The 22087-nt window shown below is 44.2% G+C and overlaps 3 protein-coding genes across 5 annotated transcripts; 2 read left to right on the top strand and 1 right to left on the bottom strand.

Moving 5' to 3' along the window:
- The first annotated feature begins 4644 nt into the window (after nucleotides 1-4644).
- On the top strand, nucleotides 4645-10610 carry LOC100873124 (probable transcription factor GLK2). 2 transcript variants are annotated; one of them, XM_044483709.1, is made up of 6 exons: nucleotides 4645-5668; nucleotides 6618-6761; nucleotides 9072-9449; nucleotides 9584-9652; nucleotides 9764-9898; nucleotides 10089-10610. In XM_044483709.1, exons 1-6 carry the CDS (start codon nucleotides 5042-5044, stop codon nucleotides 10257-10259), a joined length of 1524 nt encoding a protein of 507 aa, XP_044339644.1. In that variant the 5' UTR covers nucleotides 4645-5041; the 3' UTR covers nucleotides 10260-10610. The 2 variants fall into 2 exon arrangements, with proteins under 2 accessions (XP_044339644.1, XP_044339643.1); XM_044483708.1 differs by having other exon boundaries at nucleotides 4648-5674.
- A 543-nt stretch (nucleotides 10611-11153) lies between these two features.
- On the bottom strand, nucleotides 11154-19642 carry LOC123060847 (DDB1- and CUL4-associated factor 13). Its single transcript, XM_044483704.1, has 17 exons — nucleotides 19366-19642; nucleotides 18731-18820; nucleotides 18537-18648; nucleotides 17193-17220; nucleotides 17002-17100; nucleotides 16227-16296; nucleotides 16103-16137; nucleotides 15939-16013; nucleotides 15768-15863; nucleotides 15545-15608; nucleotides 14011-14064; nucleotides 13766-13851; nucleotides 13006-13066; nucleotides 12859-12923; nucleotides 12214-12319; nucleotides 11605-11693; nucleotides 11154-11499 (listed from the first exon to the last, which is right to left on the bottom strand). Exons 1-17 carry the CDS (start codon nucleotides 19429-19431, stop codon nucleotides 11337-11339), a joined length of 1359 nt encoding a protein of 452 aa, XP_044339639.1. The 5' UTR covers nucleotides 19432-19642; the 3' UTR covers nucleotides 11154-11336.
- An 88-nt stretch (nucleotides 19643-19730) lies between these two features.
- On the top strand, nucleotides 19731-21869 carry LOC123060849 (protein NUCLEAR FUSION DEFECTIVE 6, mitochondrial). 2 transcript variants are annotated; one of them, XM_044483706.1, is made up of 4 exons: nucleotides 19731-19970; nucleotides 20057-20178; nucleotides 20669-20705; nucleotides 21529-21869. In XM_044483706.1, the coding sequence occupies exons 1-3, from the start codon at nucleotides 19837-19839 to the stop codon at nucleotides 20686-20688; spliced, it is 276 nt and encodes a 91-aa protein (XP_044339641.1). In that variant the 5' UTR covers nucleotides 19731-19836; the 3' UTR covers nucleotides 20689-20705; nucleotides 21529-21869. The 2 variants fall into 2 exon arrangements, with proteins under 2 accessions (XP_044339641.1, XP_044339642.1); XM_044483707.1 differs by lacking the exon at nucleotides 20669-20705.
- Nucleotides 21870-22087: the final 218 nt, after the last annotated feature.

The following is a 22087-nucleotide window of genomic DNA, read 5'->3' as shown; positions in this document are numbered from 1 at the left end:
CAATCTTTATGTCTCGACCATTTCGAGACTCCTCGTTATGTCTGTGATCACATCCGGGACTCCGAACTAACTTCAGTACATCAAAACTAATAAACTCATAATATAACTATCATCGAAACCTTAAGCGTGCGGACCCTACGTGTTCGAGAACAATGTAGACATGACCGAGACACATATCCGGTCAATAACCAATAGCGGAACATGGATGCTCATATTGGCTCCCACATATTCTACGAAGATCTTTTATCGGTCAGACCGCATAACAACATACGTTGTTCCCTTTGTCATTGGTATGTTACTTGCCCGAGATTCGATCGTTGGTATCTCAATACCTAGTTCAATCTCGTTACCAGCAAGTCTCTTTACTCGTTCCGTAATACATCATCTCGCAACTAACTCATTAGTTGCATTGCTTGCAAGGCTTAGGTGATGTGCATTACCGAGAGGGCCCAGAGATACCTCTCCGACAATCGGAGTGACAAATCCTAATCTCGAAATACGCCAACCCAACATGTACCTTTGGAGACACCTGCAGAGCACCTTTATAATCACCCAGTTACGTTGTGACGTTTGGTAGCACACAAAGTGTTCCTCCGGCAAACGGGGGTTGCATAATCTCATAGTCATAGGAACATGTATAAGTCATGAAGAAAGCAATAGCAACATACTAAACAATCGGGTGCTAAGCTAATGGAATGGGTCATGTCAATCACATCATTCTTCTAATGATGTGATCTCATTAACCAAATAACAACTCTTTTGTTCATGGTTTAGGAAACATAACCATCTTTGATTAATGAGCTAGTCAAGTAGAGGCATACTAGTGACACTCTGTTTGTCTATGTATTCACACATGTATTATTTTTCCGATTAATACAATTCTAGCATGAATAATAAACATTTATCATGAAATAAGGAAATAAATAATAACTTTATTATTGCCTCTAGGGCATATTTCCTTCAGCCAGGCCCTTGCCTTGGCCTCCTGGGGGGCTTGGTCTTATTTGGCTTAATCGTGACCACATATGGGTCCTCGGTCAGCAACTTCTCTAGATTGGCGCTCAAAGGATCCCCCCATTGAGGTGCTAATGATTTGACTGACCTAGCAAATGCACGGCACTCCCGTGAATTAAAGCAAAAAAAACTTAGTCACTTAGTCAAGGAGTAAGAAAGAAAATTGAAACCACAAATTAACAGTGGGTACTTGACATACCTCGGTCGCTGGATGTGCTCGGTAGTAGCCGATGTCGTCCCCCTTGGTTTGGTAGGTGTTCTCCCTTGTCGAGGGCTTGACAAGGATGGTTAACATCCCTCGAGGTCCTTCCCCCTGAAAAAACTTTGGCTCAAACATCCATAGGGGGGATGCTTGGGTCTGGAGGGGCTAGACCCTGCCGTGGAGCATGATGTGGATCACTTCCACCAGTGTCAGACCATTGCTGATAAGGACCTTCACCTAGTCCTGGAGTTCTCGGACTTCCCCCTGGTTCCCCCAGTTGAGGCTCTTGGTGGTCCAGGAGTGCAGCCTCTTCAAGGGTGCTGCCGAGAAGGCGGGAACACCCTCTTGATTCCCCAATTTCACGTCAACCATGTAGAACCACTGCTCTTGCCATTGTTTCACCATTTTGATGAACTTGACTAGCAGAAATTTGACATTATGAAGCTTGCTTATCATATTGCCCCGCACTCGGTGATCTTGCGGCCATTGGTCTATGGTTTTGACATAGAACAATTTGAGCCAGAATCCAAAGTGCGGCTCGATGCGAAGGAAAGCCTCGTGGAACACAATATACGAGGCATTATGGAGGATGGAGTTGGGGGCAAGTGGTGGAACTGGATCCCGTAGATGAATAGAAGGCTTTCGGGGAAGGGGTGGACAAGAAAACCCAAACCTCAGATGACATGGGATATGAACACGATGCACTCGCCTTCCCGAGGTTCTGGGACTCCAGAGGCGGAGTAGATATCGTCGCTGACAAGGGGCAAGCGGCACTTGACCTCGTTCGGTGATGGGAGTTAGCCGCCCGCGTGAAGCTCGGTGATGTTGCCGGCGGTGACGGTGGAGTCCATCCACATGCCCCTCTTGTTGGATGCCTTCACCTCCGCTACCTCCGCGGCGACGCATTTTCCCTTGCCGGACATTTCTTGGGATGGAAAAGGGGGTGAGGAAAAGGATGAACGGTGGGGTTTGGTTGTGCTCTCTGGGCGCTGCAGCTTGAGAGTTTTCGAATGCTGGAAGCAATGGGGAGGTGTAGGATGAATTAGATTCATCCAACTCCTTTTATAAGCTGGTAAATATACCAAGGGGCACCATGTCGTGCGCTAATTTTTGCCGCTTCCCAACCACGATGTGCATTACGTGTGCGCATGGGTTGAGGGATTTTGTTAATGATATCGTCGAAAATCCGGAGCACTATCCTTTATTGATGGGACGTGCCAATGGAAACGGCCTAGGGCCATGGTAAATTCAGCACAATGACTATAGATGGGACCTTTCAGTTCTACAATCTGCGGCAACAGTTCTGTTTTCGGTTAAAAGTTTTTAGAACACCACCCAATTGACCTATCATGCCAGCACAACAAAACTTTGCGGTTAAGCTATCGAAGCTTGGATCGAGCCTTCGAATCCGATGAGAATAAAAGCATTCCATGGGGATTATGGGTTGGACCTCCTCAAAAGACCGAAGTGTCTAACTCTTCGGACTGAAAGACATGGTTAAATAGAGGAAGATGTCGAAGAGTATGAACCTATCAAATTTACAAGAGACTTCGGATCCAAGGGAGTCCTCGAGTGTGTAAACAAGATGGAACATCAAGATTGTTAACTCGCCTACGAAGCCGAAGACCCAAGACAAAGCCTCTCCGAGGAGTTCAATGTCCTCGGCTTGAAGACCAGTTCATGGGCTATTGCCGTTGTCCTGGACTAGGGGGTGCAAACCACGTCGGCCCCTCTTTAGTGAGCATGGCCGATGACCCCTGGATCATCAATGAATGGGTCAAGACTGTCATGCCCCTTGGCGTGCTCAAAATGGAATCTTTCGAAGACTTGGTGCATACTCAAGACATATTTGAATCTTCGGCGTGTTTACCCTAGATGTAACCGGCCTACATGTAGCCCTAGGTACCCTAGGTGTCTATATAAGCCAAAGGGTTTAGAGCATAGGGTAGAGAATCATACATTTACATACGATCTCGAGATAGATCATCATGTACTTTGTACTCCAATACAGTCAATATAACAGAAGCAGGACGTAGGGTTTTACCTCTTCGAGAGGGCCCGAACCTGGGTAAACATCGTGTCCCTTGTTCATCTTGTTACCATCTAGCTAAGGTCACCAGCTCGGGACCCCCTGCCCAAGATCTGCCAGATTTAACCCTGACACTGAGGATAGGACGTGTGCTCTTTGTGGGCAAGATGAAGATTTCAATCACATTTTTTCACTTGAATTCTTGCCCAAGTTCTATGGGGATGTCCCCAAGAAATGGTTAAGTGTACCTGGGCACGAGGTAAGTCTGTTTATTTCCACCTTCTCCGGTGTGGACTTTCAGAGACTACTTGGAGGCTGACTCGGCTTGGTTTTGCGACACTTGCATGGGCCTTATGGAACGTTTGTGATTAATCTCGCAATGATGGGTCTTTTTTTAAACTTCTTGTTGACAACTTGTACAAAATGATTATCTTCTTGCAACTAAGGAAGTCGTTGTGCAAAACCTTGACTCGTCGACCCTTGAGCGACAGATTAGGAGCCTTAGAGGCATGCGGCGTTGTTGAGTGAAGCTTCTTCTCGGTGAAAGCTTCCTCTACGCCTCGTATGGCTTCGGCGCCCCGTCGGCCATCGTGTATCCGTTTGAGGGCCTTTGCTCCTTTCGCGAGCTTGTATTGTATCTGTTGCAGCCTGAACTTCTCTCTAAAATGGTAAAACCTTTAAGTGCTTCAGTAATCTAAAGTCGGGCAAGCTGCTTTTTTATGAAAAAGAACAAGATAAAGTTTTTCGAGAGGACTTTTTCCCTCAAGTTTCCGACAAGGGTCATTTTCTGTCAATTTCTGTTAAATCTTCCTCAATTGAAAACCCCAAATCGCTACTCTCCAAAATAATACCGTTGCCGTACTTAACAATGATGAGTAGCAATAAGTTATGTAGAATGGGTGTGGGCGTGTGGCTAGGTCTCAGTCAACTGAGACTTAACCAAGTCTCAGTCAAGTGATATAGCATATTAGAAGAAAAAAGAAAAACTGAGAAGAATTGTTTTGCATGAATGTTCATGCAAAATCAAAGGAAGATAGTACCGATCAAGACATATCGAAGTCTTAGTCGACTGAGACTTAACAAAACTGATATAGAATATAGTGGACGACAAATCCGCCAGCACCATATGGCATGCATGTATGCATGCACATGCACAACAGAGAATTATTTCTGAGTCAAATTCAGTCTGCGGGTCACTGAGATAAGGTGAAACAGATAAACACTCGGAGTCTTGGTGTCATGCGCCATCCATGCATACAATTCGCTGGCAGTCGGTGTATAATGTACAGAGCAGCTTGATGTGTGCGTGTGTGCTAGAGGGAGAAGGGGGAGGAACCCTATGACTATGAGAGAGAAAGGAGACAGAGAGCGAGAGAGACCCTATAAAGGGGGGAGAGAGAAATCTCAAGGAGGTTTGTGGTGGACATGCGTCCTCCTCGCTCCTCTAATACTCCCAAATCACCACCAAACTAGCTAGTCCATCCCATTGCTCTCAACCTCCTTCCCCATCCGTCCCTCCTCCCTTCTTCCTCCTATCCATTGGAGATCTCCATTGGAGGGAGCTCTACCTGGCCTGCCTGCTGCTCATGCACTGCACTGCCGATCTTGCTACCACTCCAAGCCCAGGTTCATAGCCGACTGGCTATATAGCCCGTAGCTCCATCTACCCACCGATCGAGATCGCTGCCATCGTCAAGCCAGCTGAGATTTGGAGTGGTTTTTGGTGCAAAGATTACTTCCAAGTCAATTCCTTCCCGTCTCCGCCGATCCTACGAGCTACGTACGCCGAGATTGGGATGCTTGAGGTGGCCACGCTGCAAAGCCCTAATCCGGCCGTCTTCAGCCTCGGCGACCACCACCATGTCGATGTCGGGTTCCCGGAGGCCACCGTGGAGGAGGACGACTTCCTGCTGGACTACATCGACTTCAGCACGTGCGACATGCCCTTCTTCCACGTCGACGACGGCGACGACATCCTCCCCGACCTCGAGGTCGACCCGACCGAGCTCCTCGCCGAGTTCGCCGACGAGCCGGCGACGACTACGGTGCTGAGCCCGGCGGCAGAGCCGGCGCCAGACAGCTGCGAAACCCACCATGGCGACGAGGCGAAGACGGCCGTGGAAACGGACCTACCGGCAGAGATGGACATGGAACTACCAGAAGGCAAGGGCGAGACGAAGGGTTTGATGTCGTCGTCGGAAGAGAAAGATGTGAAGCAGCAGCACGACAACAAGAACAACAACAACAACAACAACAACATCGTGGGCGATGAGGTTTGCAGCGCGGTGACGACGGACGATTCTTCCGCTGCGGTCGGGTCTGAGAACAGCAAGTCGTCGGCGTCGGCAAAGGGGCACAGCAAGATGACGTCGAAGCCCGCGTCGGCAGCCGCGGCGACCAAGAGCTCCCACGGCAGGCGGAAGGTGAAGGTACTGCCTGAATTCTCTCACTAGCCCTAGCTCCATGGTATATCCATAATTAAGCATGCTTAACCGCATGGGGTTGGGGGGAAAGAACGAAAGAAAGGGATAAACTCTATGTCGTCCAATCGATCTGCACATCACGATCCACTGCAGCTGCCCGTCTGGCGCAAACTCTGACATAATCTTTCTCACGATCGACGACATCTCCTGCGAGGCAGGCAGCAGATCTGACTGACCCAGGACCCAAGAAATCACGAGAGGCCTAGCTGTAGCGTCGTAGCAGCACGGGGCATGGCCCTGGCCCTGCATGGTACAGCCGGGGCGAATCAGCAGCTCGTGATTGCCTCCGTCGCGAGGAGCTAGCAAGCACGAGCAGCTGATCGACTTTGACGCGCGCGCGCGGCTGCTGCGTCGGTACGTACGTAGTTGAAAGCTGGGTAACATCATCAGTGGATAGGAGAGGCGCGTGGAGGGAGGGAGGTTTGCACCGAAATGTTGCGCGGCAATGAATAGGCCATGGAAATCCCCGTGCAGGCAGCTTTTTGGGACGACGGGCGGATAGGATAGATCTCAACCGGCCGGCAGGGAAAGAGAGAGGGAGAGCGTCACGGGAAGCGCACGGTAACAGTGGCATACACACACAGCAGCAGCAAACAGTGCAGCTATAGCTGCTCTTTGCCCCTTTATTTCGGTGCAGATTTTCACACACGCGGCGCCTATGAAAAGTCTTGTCTGTGATCTCTCCTGCCTATACGTACGTGCGTGTACGTCTCTCTGTTACTAGCGGTACTAGCTAGTTCTAGGGTAAGCAAAGCTCATAGGAAAGTAGTTCCATTTAGTGCCCTGAATCTTCTGAAGCATGTAAATGATGCTCTTTGATTAATAAAATTCGTGCTTATTATATATGGCTGGTGATTGATTGATTAAACAAACGATGAATGAATGGCAGGTGGACTGGACGCCGGAGTTGCACCGGCGGTTCGTGCAGGCGGTGGAGCAGCTGGGGCTGGACAAGGCGGTGCCGTCGCGGATCCTGGAGCTCATGGGCAACGAGTACCGCCTCACGCGCCACAACATCGCCAGCCATCTCCAGGTCCGTTTCTTTCCATGCATTATTTCGGCAGATTAACTACACTTTTGCTAAAACGCATCTAAATATGTCATAAGTATTCTTAGGATCGAATCGTCGGCCGAGTTTTAAATTCACACGGACGGACGCGGTGCCTGCCACTGCTAGGTGCTAGCGCAAAGACAAACACGAGCATGTACACACATGCACTCGATCCATCCCCAGCTCCAGGCAGCACAGTCAGATCTGGCCGTCTGGGCAACATATGTACGTCTGTGCCTGCCCATATGCATTGTCGCCATACGTTGTCCAGGCACGGACGACGTTGCAACCGCCAGCCCCAGCCCCTCACGGCCTCGTGTACATTATTACAGCATTATTATCATCGCTACGTATACATACGTACCGACGACGCACTGTACTAGTAGTACTACGCCATATGCATGGCATGCATGCCTGCATGCATGTGACCCCATGCGTGAATCATGCAAGTCCTTGGCAGCGCTTTCACAAACACATGCACGCAGACGCGGGGTGTCAAAAGTGAAACCACTCGCTCATTCATTCAAACAAAAATTATCCGGTACGCCGTGCTCATGCATGCATGCATGCGTTCCCGTTTGGATATTCCATTGCCCAAACCGTGCAACGGGGAGGCGCCAAGGTGTGCAGCGCAGGGGGGCGCCACCACGCCGTACGGGTGACCACTGCCCACGCCACACGGATTTGAGGGAGGGCGGCCCCGGCCGGTCCTGCCCTAGTCAGCGCGGGCGCGTGCCATGTCGCCGCTGGCCGGGTTCCTCACCGCCGTAGTGCCCGTGCATGGATGTACTACTCCCACTCCCTGCGGCCCGGTACTGAACGCCCGTTTTCTAGCGAGATGGCCATATCCTCGCACGAATTCCCGTGCACGCGCGTCCCGCTTTGGCACCAGGCGATAGAGATCCAGATCTCGGCAATCTGTTCTTACTCCTTTAGTTTTAACGATCTAAAACGTCTTATATTTGTTCACGGAGGGAATACCTTTCTGTAAATTGCATACAACTCTATATATAAGTTCTTCCACCTCATAAAATAATTATTACTCCCTTTGTAAAGAAATATAGGAGTGTTTAGAACACTACTTATAATTCTTTACCGGAGGAGTAGATGGCTAGCTGAGCATTACATTACTATGCATTTTAGTGAACCAGTGAGGTACAGTGGATTAATTGTGATAGTCTAACTTTTTCAATCTAAGTTTCGTGGTATTTTTTCAGTTTAGCTAACAAACCAAACACGGCAACATTTGAAGCACAAACTACACCTTAACATTTGTATGATCCTGTAACTAAAAAGTGGAGGCTTATTCGAAAATGAAATCAAGGGGTGAGTAAAATGATCTATATATGATTTGTGGGGGTGTCTACTTTTCTGAGGACCGTTATTCTGTATCTGCTCCTCACGGTAGAAAGAATCGATGGGAAAAATGGAGTATTTGTTTGGCTGAGAAATTCCTGGTTCTGAGTTGAAAACTCGAAAATGATTTCTACTCCCTCCGTTCCTAAATATTTGTCTTTCTAGACATTTCAAATTACTACTACATACGGATGTATGTAGACATATTTTAGAGTGTAGATTCACTCATTTTGCTCCGTATGTAGTCACTTGTTGAAATGCCTAGAAAGACAAATATTTAGGAACGGAGGAAGTAATTGACTGAGACAACGTTATATTTACAATTTTGTAACTGAGCATCTGCATGCTTTTGCATCTAATTAATGTCTTCTTTGGTTCATAGGATAGGAATAGGAAAATCATAGAAAGTGAGATGAAATATATCTCAATTTCTATAGAAAAGAGATAACATTTTATTCATAGAATAGGATCTTTTTCATTGAGTCCAGACTAATAGATTTTTTACTTTGAAATGTGAATAATTGGTTTCTATCCTACATAGGAACAGGAATTCATTTTTACTCCCTCCGTCTTATAATGTAAGACATTTTTGTGAGCTTGCAAAAACGTCTAACAATATGGGACGGTGTGAGTACAAATCAAAGGGCCAAATGTTTTTTCCTACAAAGTTCTTATCCTTCAGAATTCATGTAAACCAAAGGAGGCTTAAAGTAGCACTTGATTGTTGTGTAATTTTATATTCCATGATGTGTGGCTTGTTTGAATTATTATTATTTTGAGGGAGTGTGGCTTGTTCGACTTAAAATAACAATTATTAACACGGTTAAAAATAGTAAAGGTACTATGAGTTTGCATTTGTGGTGGAAGACTCAAAGTTAATGCGGTTGCGTTTCAAACCGAAATTAATGCGATTACATGTCCTCCGTGCAAGTGCAGAAGTACAGGTCACACAGGAAGCACCTGATGGCGAGGGAGGCGGAGGCGGCGAGCTGGACGCAGAAGCGGCAGATGTACGCGGCGGCCGGCGGGCCGAGGAAGGACGCGGCGGCGGGAGGCGGCCCGTGGGTCGTGCCGACGGTCGGGTTCCCGCCCCCGGGGGCGATGCCGCCGCACGCGGGGATGGCGCACCACCCCGGCCAGCCGCCGCCGTTCTGCCGGCCGCTGCACGTGTGGGGCCATCCCACCGGCGTCGACGCGACGCTGCCGCTGTCGCCGCCGTCCATGCTGCCCGTCTGGCCGCGGCACCTGGCGCCGCCGCCGGCGTGGGCGCAGCAGCCGCCGGTGGACCCCGTCTACTGGCACCAGCAGTACAACGTGCGTGCGCTACTACATTGCTCCGCCTCTGTCTCCCTCTTCCCGCGTTCACGTGACTAGGCTCTTTCGCTTTGCATGTGTTGGCGGCATGCGTTCGTAATAACCGGTTGGCTTACCGTTTTCTCCTCGCTCAGGCTGCCAGGAAATGGGGCCCGCAGGCAGTGACACAGTGCGTTCCGCCGCCGATGCCTCCTGCGGCCATGGTAATTAAACTAGTAGCTAGTACTATGAATCATTTGCCCAGTCGTTAACGTTGAAGCAGCTGTGGTAATTGCGTGGCTAATATGGTTACCTGTGTGTGTGCGCGCGTGCAGATGCAGAGGTTTGCTGCGCCGCCGATGCCGGGGATGGTACCGCATCCTATGTACAGACCGATCCCGCCTCCGCCGTCGCCGGTGCCGCAGAGCAATAAGGTCGCCGGCCTGCAGCTTCAGCTCGACGCCCACCCGGTAAGTACATAGGCACGGCTGATGGTTCATTAATTTATACTGTACTTCTGATCCTGAAGTCACACTATAGTACACGGACACGGTACGGTGTTCCAGTCCAAGGTAGATATCCATTGATTAATCAGTGCACGCAAGAAATACAAACGTGCCCCTAATCATATGTGTTTAATCTCCGATATATATTGCGCAGTCCAAGGAGAGCATCGACGCAGCCATCGGAGACGTTTTAGTGAAGCCATGGCTGCCGCTTCCCCTGGGGCTCAAGCCCCCGTCGCTGGACAGCGTCATGTCGGAGCTGCACAAGCAAGGCATACCCAAGGTCCCGCCGGCGGCGACAACGAACTGCGGCGGCGCCGCCTGAGAGTACGTACGTCTCCACCACCACCGGCGCCGGAGCCGTCATGCTGCTGCTGCTTCCCCCCTCTCTCTGGGTGACACAACTCGTCGACTACTCGTCCGTCTGCACCTACGTGCATACGTATGGCTGATCGACCGGCCGGTTGGTCGACGTACGCGTGCGCGTGTAGATTAATACTCATAGTTATAATAATGTATTGTCCTGGGTGTGTCTGTATGAGTGCACTGACATGGATCTCTGGGTTTTTCCTCTCGTGTGCGTGCGCGCTGTGCGCACACACGAGCGCTGCGTCTATATTGTTGGGATGGAACAAACTTATATTATTGGACTGGTAAATGAATAACCAATGATGCATGCATGCTCCGTGTGGAAATGCAATTGCATATTTCTGCAAAATGTGAGAAACGTCTTTATTAACACGACAAATATAGGACAGAAACTCTGTATCTGCATGCAGAAACAAGCTTTTCGGTAATAATTTTTGTGAGCACAAATGATGATATCAAATGTGAAAAACGTACTACTAACACCGCATACACTGTACCAGGAAATATAATGTGGGGGCGAAAAATGTTAGTAGTAAGCACATTTGTGGTCGATGCAAATAAATTCAAGATGCGACAAATATAGAAGCTCTGCATCTGTATGAGAAATATAATCAGCAAACTCCCCATTGATAACGGGAACAACAAAGATAACAGAATCAGACTTCACGTGTTGGCGTACACCAAATGTCGCCATCTAGTCTAGGAGACAGCCGACACATAACCCATCGTAGGTGCTGGCATAAAGGCGTCCATGGAGAATAACACAGCACATACTACAGACTTTTACAGAGAGACTGATTGACGAAGGCATGGTGAGCTTACACTCAAATTAGCATCGCTGAATCGCCCATACAACAAGTCCTCTTTATTTCCTTCTCAAAAGTAATCCGGTACGTTGTCCAAGGTTTGCAAGTAACAACATGACACTACACATAATAAATATGTTCCCAGCTTCCCATCACTCACACTCGACCAAAAATAATACTCCAACGTAATGCCACTTTGTTTGGCCTCGCGATGGTCAGATCCCACCCTACTCAACTTCTGTGATGAGCCTTCTCTTTCTGAAGGGCTGCATAGTCCTGCTCCCTGGAGCACTGTGCGCTCGCCTTCTTTCTTCTTTCCGGCTTTCTGCTTCAATCATGGCGCGCCTTATCTTGCCTGCCTTGTAGATCGGCTTGGGCAAGTGCTTATGTCTGCAACAACACATCATCCATGCAGCATCAGCAGAATGATGGTAAACGAAAACAAGATGCTCCATCAAGTTGAAACACTTTTCAGAACAAGAAATAGTAGCTTACTTGTCAATCCGCCTGATTTCTGGAAGGTGATTATACCGCGCCTTGACAGCATCAAGATATTCTTGCTTTTTGCGTTCCCTTGGAAGAATCTGCAGAAAATATTTGTCGAAACATCTTATACATAATAGAAGACCTTAAACACTCAAGTAGAAACACTTCTCAGGACAAGTGAGACCATTAGGACCTTTGTCCATCAGCCCCAAAAGTAAAACGCTAAGTGTCAGAGAACAAGGCAAACCCATACCTTCATGAACAATTATCAAGTTTCAATCGTGAAAAGTCTTTACCCGCTAACCTAGCTGAGCATTTTTTAACCCATAACTGAATCTCAAAAGCACAACAACTAACTGTGACTTGAAGGTCACTAATATGCTCACATTTACTACTGATTCTCTGCCATTCTTAATTGAGTACATCATTTATGTCTAGTCATGGAATATGATGATGCTAAACAGAAGGAACAAGAGGATGTCAACAACAGACGTTTATTGTTATGCTACTTCATTGGGCATCCATGTGAGCTCAATCATATGGCATGGAACTGAAGCAAGTAGTAAACATACGAGACAGCAACAACTGGCAAACACCGGATGGCAGTAGAAAACTTACAACTCCCAATTGTTCTGAAGCTTTGGACTTCCACAGACGAAGATTTGTGTCATCACTGCCAGAAACTAGATAGGTCCCATCATATGTGTATTTCACACAAAACACCCTGCCAAGGTATGGGTAAATTGGTTACAACAGAACAGAAATTCCATAAAAGCAAGTTGTTAAAGATAGACATGGGGTCTAAAATAAACAAGATGGCTAACGGTAAAAACCAATAAATATATAAATGCCATGTATCAGAACTGCTATATTCATGCTGATTCCAAGAACCATGGTTATATGGCTGTGCATCAGGTTGAAATGTACTCCCTCTGTAAACTTCTATAAGAGCGTTTAGATCACTACTTTAGTGATCTAAACGCTCTTATAAAAGTTTACAGAGGGAGTACTTCTCAAACCTCCATACGTCTCAACAGAGCAACATATTCAACTGTAAAACTGGTTGAATTGAAAAGTCTATTCTGATTTCTGAACACTCAAAAGATATAGATCAAAACTGATCTGACACTAAATTGATCTGGTTGGTATCCGACAGCAGAACAGGCTTGAGGGGTAAAAGTTGGGAACCATACTGAAGTTTGGGCTTAAGATCAGGTAGACAAACTAAGCAAGGAAGAGTGAAAATAAATAATAGAAACAAACCTTTGCATCCTCTTAGTATGGTATATCTCCCTGCTATGATCACCGTTATAATTGAAGATCCGTACCTACAAAAGCAGTAAAAAAAATTGTCAAAAATCACCTATACATGGTACAGTATGAACTTGGATCTACAAAAGTGGCACATACCGTTCTATCGTAGGAACCAGTAACAAATTCCCGTCCTGTTGGGTTGTAATCAACATCCATCCTGACAACACAACTCATGTAAGAATTGACTTCTAAAATTCAAAAGGAAAAGAATACTGTATGTTGCCAATGGGCTTGATGCAGAACTACATGAAATGATAGCTTTCAGATGTACATTGTATAATGCAAGGCAGGAACTGCACATCTCAGTGAGTCCAATGACACATTGACACTACAATGAAATAGCACCACATGTATAAAATCCTTATTGCAGCTTCAGTTTTGTTGATATATCCTAGAACTTGTCCATGTGCATGCACTTAACATACAGATCTATATAATATTGACAGGAGATATGCATATATGCTAGCACATGCACTTAACATACAGATCTATATAATATTCACTCATTTTCTCTACTAGGGGATTGACCTTTACATACATCCACGTGTTATACTCCCTCCGTTTCTTTTTAGTTCGCATATAAGGTTTGGTCAAAGTCAAACTTTGTAGAGTTTGACTAACTTTATATTAAAAAATATAAACATTCACAATATAAAATCAATATTATCAGATGCACCATGAAACGTATTTTCATACTATATAGTTTTAGTATTGTAGATGTTCATATTTTTTTATATAAATTTGGTCAAACTTTGTGTAGTTTGACTTTGACCAAATCTTATATGCGGAGTAAAAAGAAACGGAGGGAGTACTTTAAACAGGACATTAGATATTTGTATTTCCAAATAATACTTACACTGCTGAAACATGACCCTTGTGAACAACCTTGGCTTCATTCAGCTTTCTAGCATCAAAAGAATAACAGTTTGTATCTTCGTTTGCCTAGTAACAAAAAGAATCAGGACAGAAGTTCTTAGCTATGCAAAAGCTCAAATTTAAACAAAAATTCATATATCTTCCAGTCTGGAACAGTATCATATAAGTTGCTTCATTAGCGCAAGCATATAACAAGAACAAAAATATTTGACATTTCAATCTTACAGCAGTGAAGTTCATGGGCTCCCTAGGGTTCCAGCAAACTGAATTGCACCTTGTCTGCATAAAACAAATACATTAGCATCTCCAACTCTCTATGCTTAGTGGTTACTAAGATAGAGCAGAAAAGCAATAAATATTCAGCAAGGTGCCCAAATAATTATATGAGCATTAAAAATAACTAAGTTAGTATGATGAACGAGAACATGCAAATTTTGACTGATCAAATATGGTTGACATTACAAGAAATTAAATTAGTTGGCAGAAGATGGTGCTAGATCTATATTTTGGACACCATTGGGTGTTGGCCTGATCGAATTGGTTACTTTTAGGGATAATAAATTCCAGAACAAAAGATAGGCTTAAGATTCTGAAATGGGTTGGTTTAAAAGAAGGTCCTGAAAATCTGGAATGTTCATGCGAAATGACTCTAATGAGTTGGCATGCCAGATGATTGAAGAAGAATAAATAGAGAAATCAATGAATTTGAAGATACTCCTCACAACTGTGTTTACAAGATCACATGTTGATATTGAGGGTGACATTAATGTGTCCGCAGAAGACAGGAAGGATTAATTCAGAAGGGCAAAGTTGCAACTAAAAAGATGTGTCAATAGATTTTAAATGTACAAGAGATGAATATATCCAAGACCTTGCAAGGACCTCTTAGTCTCTTACAATTCAGTGCATATGAAATGACACATAACCATTTCTCCTGAAGAGCGGATATCTCTATGTGTTCTGTAAATGCACCGTCCATTGTTCTTTCTTCCAACCCGCCAGAAACTGACCAGTTTTAAGTTGGTTCCCACAAAGTGTTTGTCTATTTTCTAGTATATTCTTTGCACTTCTCTATTTTTTTAACCACCGTAATTTTATATTCTTCACTCTTTGTTAGGACCATAATTACCTCACTCCCAGTGGGATACGGACCCAGCATACATCATCATCACGTAATGCATTATTCAGAGCTCACTTTGGATCTTTTTTGCTGCGTGTATTAGGCCCATTCCTTTCATATAGACAATTAATATCAGAATCATACACCAACTTGGAATTTGTTGAAGTAGGCTTAAGAGTTCTAAATCCTGGTTACACACCAAAAAAGGGATGGGAAAGAGGTATGTGAAATCTTTCTAAGTCAAGCATAATTTAGTTTAAAAAACACTGTATTTATCGGTGCTTGAGTTACTCAAATTTAAGCAATACCATTACCAAGATCTCAACAGGATCTTATTATCAATTTAATTTGTCATGAAGCATCATGCAATAGTGAACTAAAACTAACACAGCCCACTATCATATGGCAACTTTTAGTTGGTCTTTCTCACTTATACTTCATGCCGTTCGGTGATGAACAAATGCTGATGTACTTTGAGCACAGGGAATCAGAACGAGACGGTAGGCATTATGTGCACAGCATATGAGAACAAAGCAAATGTTCTCTGTGCATCAAAGTCTCAATAGTGTTAGCATGCTCTATCTATTTTGGATTTTCTAGGTTTTACAAGGATCCACAAATAAAGAGAATTCAACAAACCTTCATGATTAACTTTCTAGCTGGGGATGACATGCGCAGGTCAAAAAGTGTTAAACTCCGATCACTGCAAAATAAATAAATCCTATTTTAGTAGGAAAAAGAAGTTTTAAGGGGAGCAAAATATCGGATTACAACATTCATCATTAGAAAATTAGCAACAAATACTGGAATTTTAGGGGAAATTAAAGAATAATGTAAGTAAAACATCAGGTTCTAAAATTACCTAGATGATGTAAGTAAAACATCAGGTTCTCCAGGATTAAACCGCACAGAAAGAACTGTATCTTTACCCCATTCGAAGGTATTTATTGGCTCCGACCTACAGAAATGAATTAGCATTGGTGGTGGTAGAAAAGACACAAAATGCTGGGGAAAAGGCTATCAGATAGTATACCTGTTATGGTCCCATATATCTACCTGAGCACCTACAGTTGCGAAAACATTACGATCCCACTGGTGGTCAACACCCCTAAAATTCATCAGAAGAGAAATGGTCCATTCAGCAAAGAAGATGAGAGGAATCTGGAATAAGTCAGGGCAGTGCAGTAGTGCTCTCACCAAAATGCATGCTTCCATGTATAGACTGCTGACGGCTGTAAACCACAGTGGCAAGGTAAGGAAATGAGATGTCATACAACATAGATAGTGCAAAATAAATGTAATGCATCCCTTCAGTGCACACCTGGGAAGCATCTCCAATAGCATCATTAGTGTCCATCATCTTACGCATAGGATCTTTCCAGAGTCGAACACTGCAATCAATAGATGGATAAGTGCATAGTAAGATCACGGACACAGATACATATTCACAAATCCACTTCTGTATTTTACACTTTAAAGAAGTAGACTTTGATGAAGTGAAGTTTAATTATTATTTTCAAAACCTGTTTGAAATGGTTTACCACAACTTTTTGCCTGTGTAACGCATAAGTCAGTATGCCACTGGAATTGCTCTTAACCTATATTACCCCCTCCGACCCAAATTAAATTGACGCAGCTTTAGTACAACTTAAAGTTGTACTAAAGCTGCGTCAATTTAATTTGGGTCGGAGGGAGTAACTTATTTTAAAAGGGCTGTTATTTGTGTTTAATGGGGCTTAATCTTGTGGGAATTTTAAGATAAAGCTCAAGTCCTACACAAAATGCTGCGTCAATTTAATTTGGGTCGGAGGGAGTAACTTATTTTAAAAGGGCTGTTATTTGTGTTTAATGGGGCTTAATCTTGTGGGAATTTTAAGATAAAGCTCAAGTCCTACACAAAATGCCTTACACATATATATTCAAGAAAGATAACAAACAGATCCTGGGACATGGTGATCATTAATACACCTGTGGGTTAGAGCCAACTTAATGCAAAACATAAGCAGTGAGAGAACACCTCAAGGGTTAAGTTGCATGCCTTGAATTGAATCTGTGTCTAATAAGCAAAAAGAAGTGGCACCCACAAGTTCACTTACGTGCAATCAACACCACAGGATATCAGAAGATCGCCGTCGGTAGATGTTGCCAAACCTCTCACAGCACCCTGGTGTCCAGGGAACTGGCAGACTGTCTTCCTGTTTTTATTGTTGCACAGGAAATTAAAATTACAGTCACAAGTTGTAGTAAACTATTTCAAACAGCTCAGTTGATATTTCATCGGCGGTACCTTGCAGCAATGTCCCATAGTCGAATATCTGTGAACAAAACAACAGGCACAGTTTACCACTTCCAGTACAAATTTGAACTTGATCAGAAGATGAATAAGGTAATGCATAACTGAGACTTCTTAATTTTTTATGTAAATTTAAATAAATGAAGGGAAAACATCAGCTTCAATACTAGAAAGGTGCCTCGTTCTAACAAAATGGAGCGGGGGTAAACCCCTTTTCATAAAAAAAAGATATACTAGAAAGGTTGAACCAAAAAATCGGTATCACATAGTGGCCAGATCACACAGACTGCTGAAGCGTAACAAAGCAGATGTTACTTGCAAATGCATAATACAAGGGGGTTGGCAGCCATGCGATAGTTTCACAAACAGGGCAGGGTTATATATTCACTAGAAACGGGTAAAAATAATAAAGCAGTGACAAAACATTCAACCAGTACTAACAAATTTATTATTACTCGAAGTGTCGCCACTCAAACTGATACTCTGTCCGGTTCAAATAAACTGGTCATTCTGGCATTTTGGTTACATGCAGCCAAAAATTACAAACTGCCTATCCACATGCCCATGCACATAGATTGGACACGTGAAAACAATATGTGTAGATTTGTCTTGAACAAGTACTTCCACTGAAATTAGGTTTTATAAATATATTCCAAAAAAATTAGTGCTCAAATATGCATTTCAGGGCAATGCTAATGCCGAAAGCAAAAAAATTCTGCGAACTTGGGAGTATAGCATTAGAGCTTCTTACTCTTTGAATCCTGAGTTAACTGAACAATTCAACCAATGACTAAACAAGTGCCAACACTACAATTGGCAGTAACATCAATGTGGCTACTCTGCCATTCACACGAACCATTCCCTTTCCAGATGTCAATTCCTGAGAACGCTATGATATTAAGAACACAACAATTTATTATGAATTTACCATTTTAGTGTGTTACCATCAGATACGATTGGATCACAACACATAAATTGCAGATCACTAGAACTAGATGATACTCTTGATTGGTCAACATAAAGTATTCTTAGCAACCCAGAGAAAATGCACACAAATATTACAGGTCATATTCTAGATTTCACATGTAAAGTGAGTCATGTTGACTGAGGCAAGAGTTCACTTTGAGCTCCATACGAGATTATAATGCATCCGGGCAAAAAAAACAATATTTAGCAACCCCTGAGGTGCAAACTAAAAAGCAGAACAGTGAAAGGTTGTATGTTATAATTTACTGCATTGAGCTTAGTAAGCTAGTTCGTTGAAGGAGCAAATAAAAATGCATTGAACACACTCAAAGAGACGAAAGCAGCACGCTAGTGCAGAAGTATGATAATTACCCCCATCCATCGAGCCAGAAAACATAGCTTTCACATAATTGGAGTTCTTCGCCATGCACGAAACAGCATCAATGTGACCATCCATTGCTCCAATAAATGGCCTGGCAAATATCTGAAATGGGGAGCAGCATAAGTCGCATGAAAATATACAGTAAAAATAAAACATAAATGCAGATAAGGAAGATGAGACGTACCTTCTCTAACTTTGCAGCATTAAGGGCTCGAGTGTACTCAACAGCTTTCTCTTGACTACGGAGTGCTGGATCATAATTGCGGAATACTTTCTGTTGGGAGTAACAAATGCAATAGAGATTGTCATTTGTTGGCACAAAATATACAATAAAAGGCCTAAGCAAGTGACCACACAGACTTGAACCTGGGAATATAGCATCAACAGCTATATTGTGAATGTTTCAATTTACATGGCAGCTACCATGCTAACACACCGCCAGAAGTATTATTCAGTCGATACATGACTTAGATATCTGATGGCTATAAAATGTTAAGATGTTCCCCCAACCTGGGGGAAGGGGAAAATAGCTCTAGCAGAAGGGAATCAATTTGACGACCCCTCAAGAGAACTCGGCCGTTTTTGTTTTCGTTTTCAGTTGAAAGGGGGCCTATCAATTTAACTGGATAAAATGATAGTATTACCAACATCTGTAACTGCACGCAAACGCACTCCATGCTTAGGAAACAGCTCTCGCTTCTTATCCTACCATATCTACAGTACGAGTATGATGATTATACCGGATGCAGAACAACGAGTCGCAACCGACATGAGCGGGAGCACAATCAATAGAAACTACGAATGCAACGAGGGCTTCACCTGCAGGTCCTGGCTGCGCTCGCGCGTGAAGTCGTCGGTCGAGCGCGATATCACCTTCACCCTCATCGCGACCGCCGATGCAGCGAGGCGGGGCACTCGGCAAGGATGCGCTGCAGAGGCGCGATGAATCCGTAGATGAAGGTGCGGGGCTAGGGTTTTGCGCCGAGCAAGCTTCTCCTCCTCTAAACCCTGGTTGCCGCCGCCGCCGCCGCCGTCGAGGGGAAACAAAAGAGAGGAGTAGAACGCTACGAAGCAAGGGTCGGCGGCCGTAGAACAACAGGATGAAACTGGGCTACCCTCAACGTTTAAGGGCCCATTGGGCCCATCTCAAACAGCCCAACAAGAAATGGACCGAGCAGACCTATGAAAGGCCCACCCACATTGGTTCCGTCTGTTTGTGTGACTCGAGCGCTAGCTAGCCGGAAACCATCTCTCCCCTCCTCCTCCTCCCGTCTCACCAAGTCAGCCACGATGGCCGCCGCCGCCGCCAGGTCGATGCTCCGCTCGTCCGCTTCTCTCCTCCGCGCTGCTCCGGCGAGGGCCTCTTCCTCTGCGGCGCGGCCGTCCCTTCGCCGCGCGCTGGGCGCGCCCCCTCGCCTCCTCAGGTACGACCTCGGCCACCAGTCGACCGTGCCCCCCTCAACTAGCCAGATGTGGGCTGATGATTGTAATGGCGCTGTTCGTTGTGCAGGTCGCCCGTCGAGGCGAGCTTCTGCGTGGAGTCGCTGCTGCCACTGCACAGCGCCACCGCAGCGGCGCGGATGACATCTATGCTGGCCGTGCCTGGCCGAGGCCTCGGGTGGCTCACGGAAGGTGAAACTGAAACTACTCTTCCCCTTCAAATCTGTTATTAATTCGTACATTAGTCTAAAAAATGTGTATATAAATTCATGTGTTACGGTGTAATTGAGACAATACAGTAGATTTGTTTTGATATGAATCATATGTCAGTAGTGTGCCTATTGTCACCAACAATCCAACTCAAGCTAAACGTTGTAGTAGCAGTAACCTGCCATAGTTGATCCCAGTGTGCATAAGAGCATTGACTTGCACTACCTTAGTCTTGGTTAACACTGGTCCAAATGCGCATAACAATTTCTCTGTATCATTCGCCCAATTCCTTCAACATCTGCATCATACTATATGAACTTTCAAACACAAATCAATGGATGCAATCCACAATTCTATCTGGCCGTGTTTCCAGCATTTAGTTTCATGTTAACATCATTCTCCAGTCCTGTTTCCAGTCTTATTGACCAAAGAGACCCACTTTTCTGTTTTTCTTTTTATTTCTTTGTTGTAGGGAAAGACGAAACTAGATGAAGACCAACTTGGGAAAGGTGACCACTAAAATATCTCCACCATTTCGTTGAAATATGAGTAAATGTTATGTCCCTTACCAATCTTAAACGACTACCAAACCTTGCTCCAGTATGTGTAGAAGTGCTGCCGTGCCAACTTATTGCTATATGAATCATAACTTTCTCTGGGACTCCCTACACCTTTTAAAACCATGTTTAACAATTGATAGATAATAATTACTACATAAAACATAGGAATGATAATGGTTCCTATTATTGGAGGATTTCCTGTAAACTTAGTGATTAAGGCTCCTAATTCCACCGGAAAGAATGAATATGTTCATATTTTAGTTACATGATCTACAATTTGTGCATTGGGGCGCAAAATAAAAAATGATGATAGGTGTTACTAGTTATTGACTGGGGCAGTATTGAAGAGAACAAATTGACAAATATCTAAAAGTTCTAAGCGGACAACTCGCTGAAACTTTGTGCCTTAAGTAGCGATTTTTTCACCTAGTATACTGTTTGAGCCCCCCCTAAATTGCAGGGCACTGTTTCTTAACATAGAGTATACAGTATTATAACGATTTATTTCCATAGGGAATTTTTATCTATTTGTTTTTTTCCGTTCATATCGTAGAGAAACTGATTTTTTTAACATTTGGCTATGACGTACTCCCTCTGTAAACTACTATAAGAGTGTTTAGATCACTAAATAGTAATCTAAACACTCTTATATTAGTTTACGGAGGGAGTACTATGAAACACCCTGGAAAAGTAGCATATGTAATGTTTTAATTTATACATTCTTCTTAAATTTGTATAACTATCGTGATGAGTTATTATTGTTGGATAACAGCTGAAATTGATGGGGTATGATGCTGACCTGCCAACGGAGCCAGGAGATTACTAGTCTTTCAGGATGAGTTGACAAAGAAAGGAAGCATGCTTTTCTTTTTCTGTATGTGTACTACGATGAAATTTTTAATAAATGATGTTTGATATTGCTTAAACTTCATTCTCCCACCTTCATCTTCATTAACCAGAATCATTATGGTTATGTGATGAGAACCGTGCTAGGGGTGTAGAAGTTTGAATCGCTGGCAAAATGAATACTATGCTTGACCTTTTGTATCTGTTTGTTTGGTTTGTCAGCATGATCTGGTGATTAAAAGCCTGTTCCCTTTCTTTTACTGGCAATGTGGCTTGGTGTCAAGCATATTTTGATCCTTTTAGTCTTCACTTATGAATCCCATTTATCTTGTACAACATCATTGTTTCAATAATGCTCCTACAGACACTGGAAAAAAAATTACACAGGCAAAAAGGCAAGTATGCGACTCAAGGAATTCACATGTGTAGCTGTGCACTAAATAACTTTATAACAATATGATCTGAAATCATTTACAAGCAATTTC

The sequence above is a fragment of the Triticum aestivum genome, chromosome 3A (genome assembly GCF_018294505.1).
Source record: "Triticum aestivum cultivar Chinese Spring chromosome 3A, IWGSC CS RefSeq v2.1, whole genome shotgun sequence".
Classification (NCBI taxonomy): Eukaryota; Viridiplantae; Streptophyta; class Magnoliopsida; order Poales; family Poaceae; genus Triticum; species Triticum aestivum.
Note: the sequence above shows the minus strand (reverse complement) of the source record. Positions and strands in the feature narration are given on the sequence as shown.

Coding starts and splice junctions, on each gene's coding strand:
- LOC123060847 (XM_044483704.1), bottom strand. CDS start 19,431: ATGAGGGTGAAGGTGATATCGCGCTCGACCGACGACTTCACGCGCGAG. Junction 17,101..17,192: donor CTATGGGACATTGCTGCAAG/GTACCGCCGATG, acceptor CAATAAAAACAG/GAAGACAGTCTGCCAGTTCC. Junction 16,138..16,226: donor CTATTGGAGATGCTTCCCAG/GTGTGCACTGAA, acceptor TGTGGTTTACAG/CCGTCAGCAGTCTATACATG.
- LOC100873124 (XM_044483708.1), top strand. CDS start 5,042: ATGCTTGAGGTGGCCACGCTGCAAAGCCCTAATCCGGCCGTCTTCAGC. Junction 5,675..6,617: donor ACGGCAGGCGGAAGGTGAAG/GTACTGCCTGAA, acceptor AATGAATGGCAG/GTGGACTGGACGCCGGAGTT. Junction 9,450..9,583: donor ACTGGCACCAGCAGTACAAC/GTGCGTGCGCTA, acceptor CTCCTCGCTCAG/GCTGCCAGGAAATGGGGCCC.
- LOC123060849 (XM_044483707.1), top strand. CDS start 19,837: ATGGCCGCCGCCGCCGCCAGGTCGATGCTCCGCTCGTCCGCTTCTCTC. Junction 19,971..20,056: donor GCGCCCCCTCGCCTCCTCAG/GTACGACCTCGG, acceptor TTCGTTGTGCAG/GTCGCCCGTCGAGGCGAGCT. Junction 20,179..21,528: donor CCTCGGGTGGCTCACGGAAG/GTGAAACTGAAA, acceptor GTTGGATAACAG/CTGAAATTGATGGGGTATGA.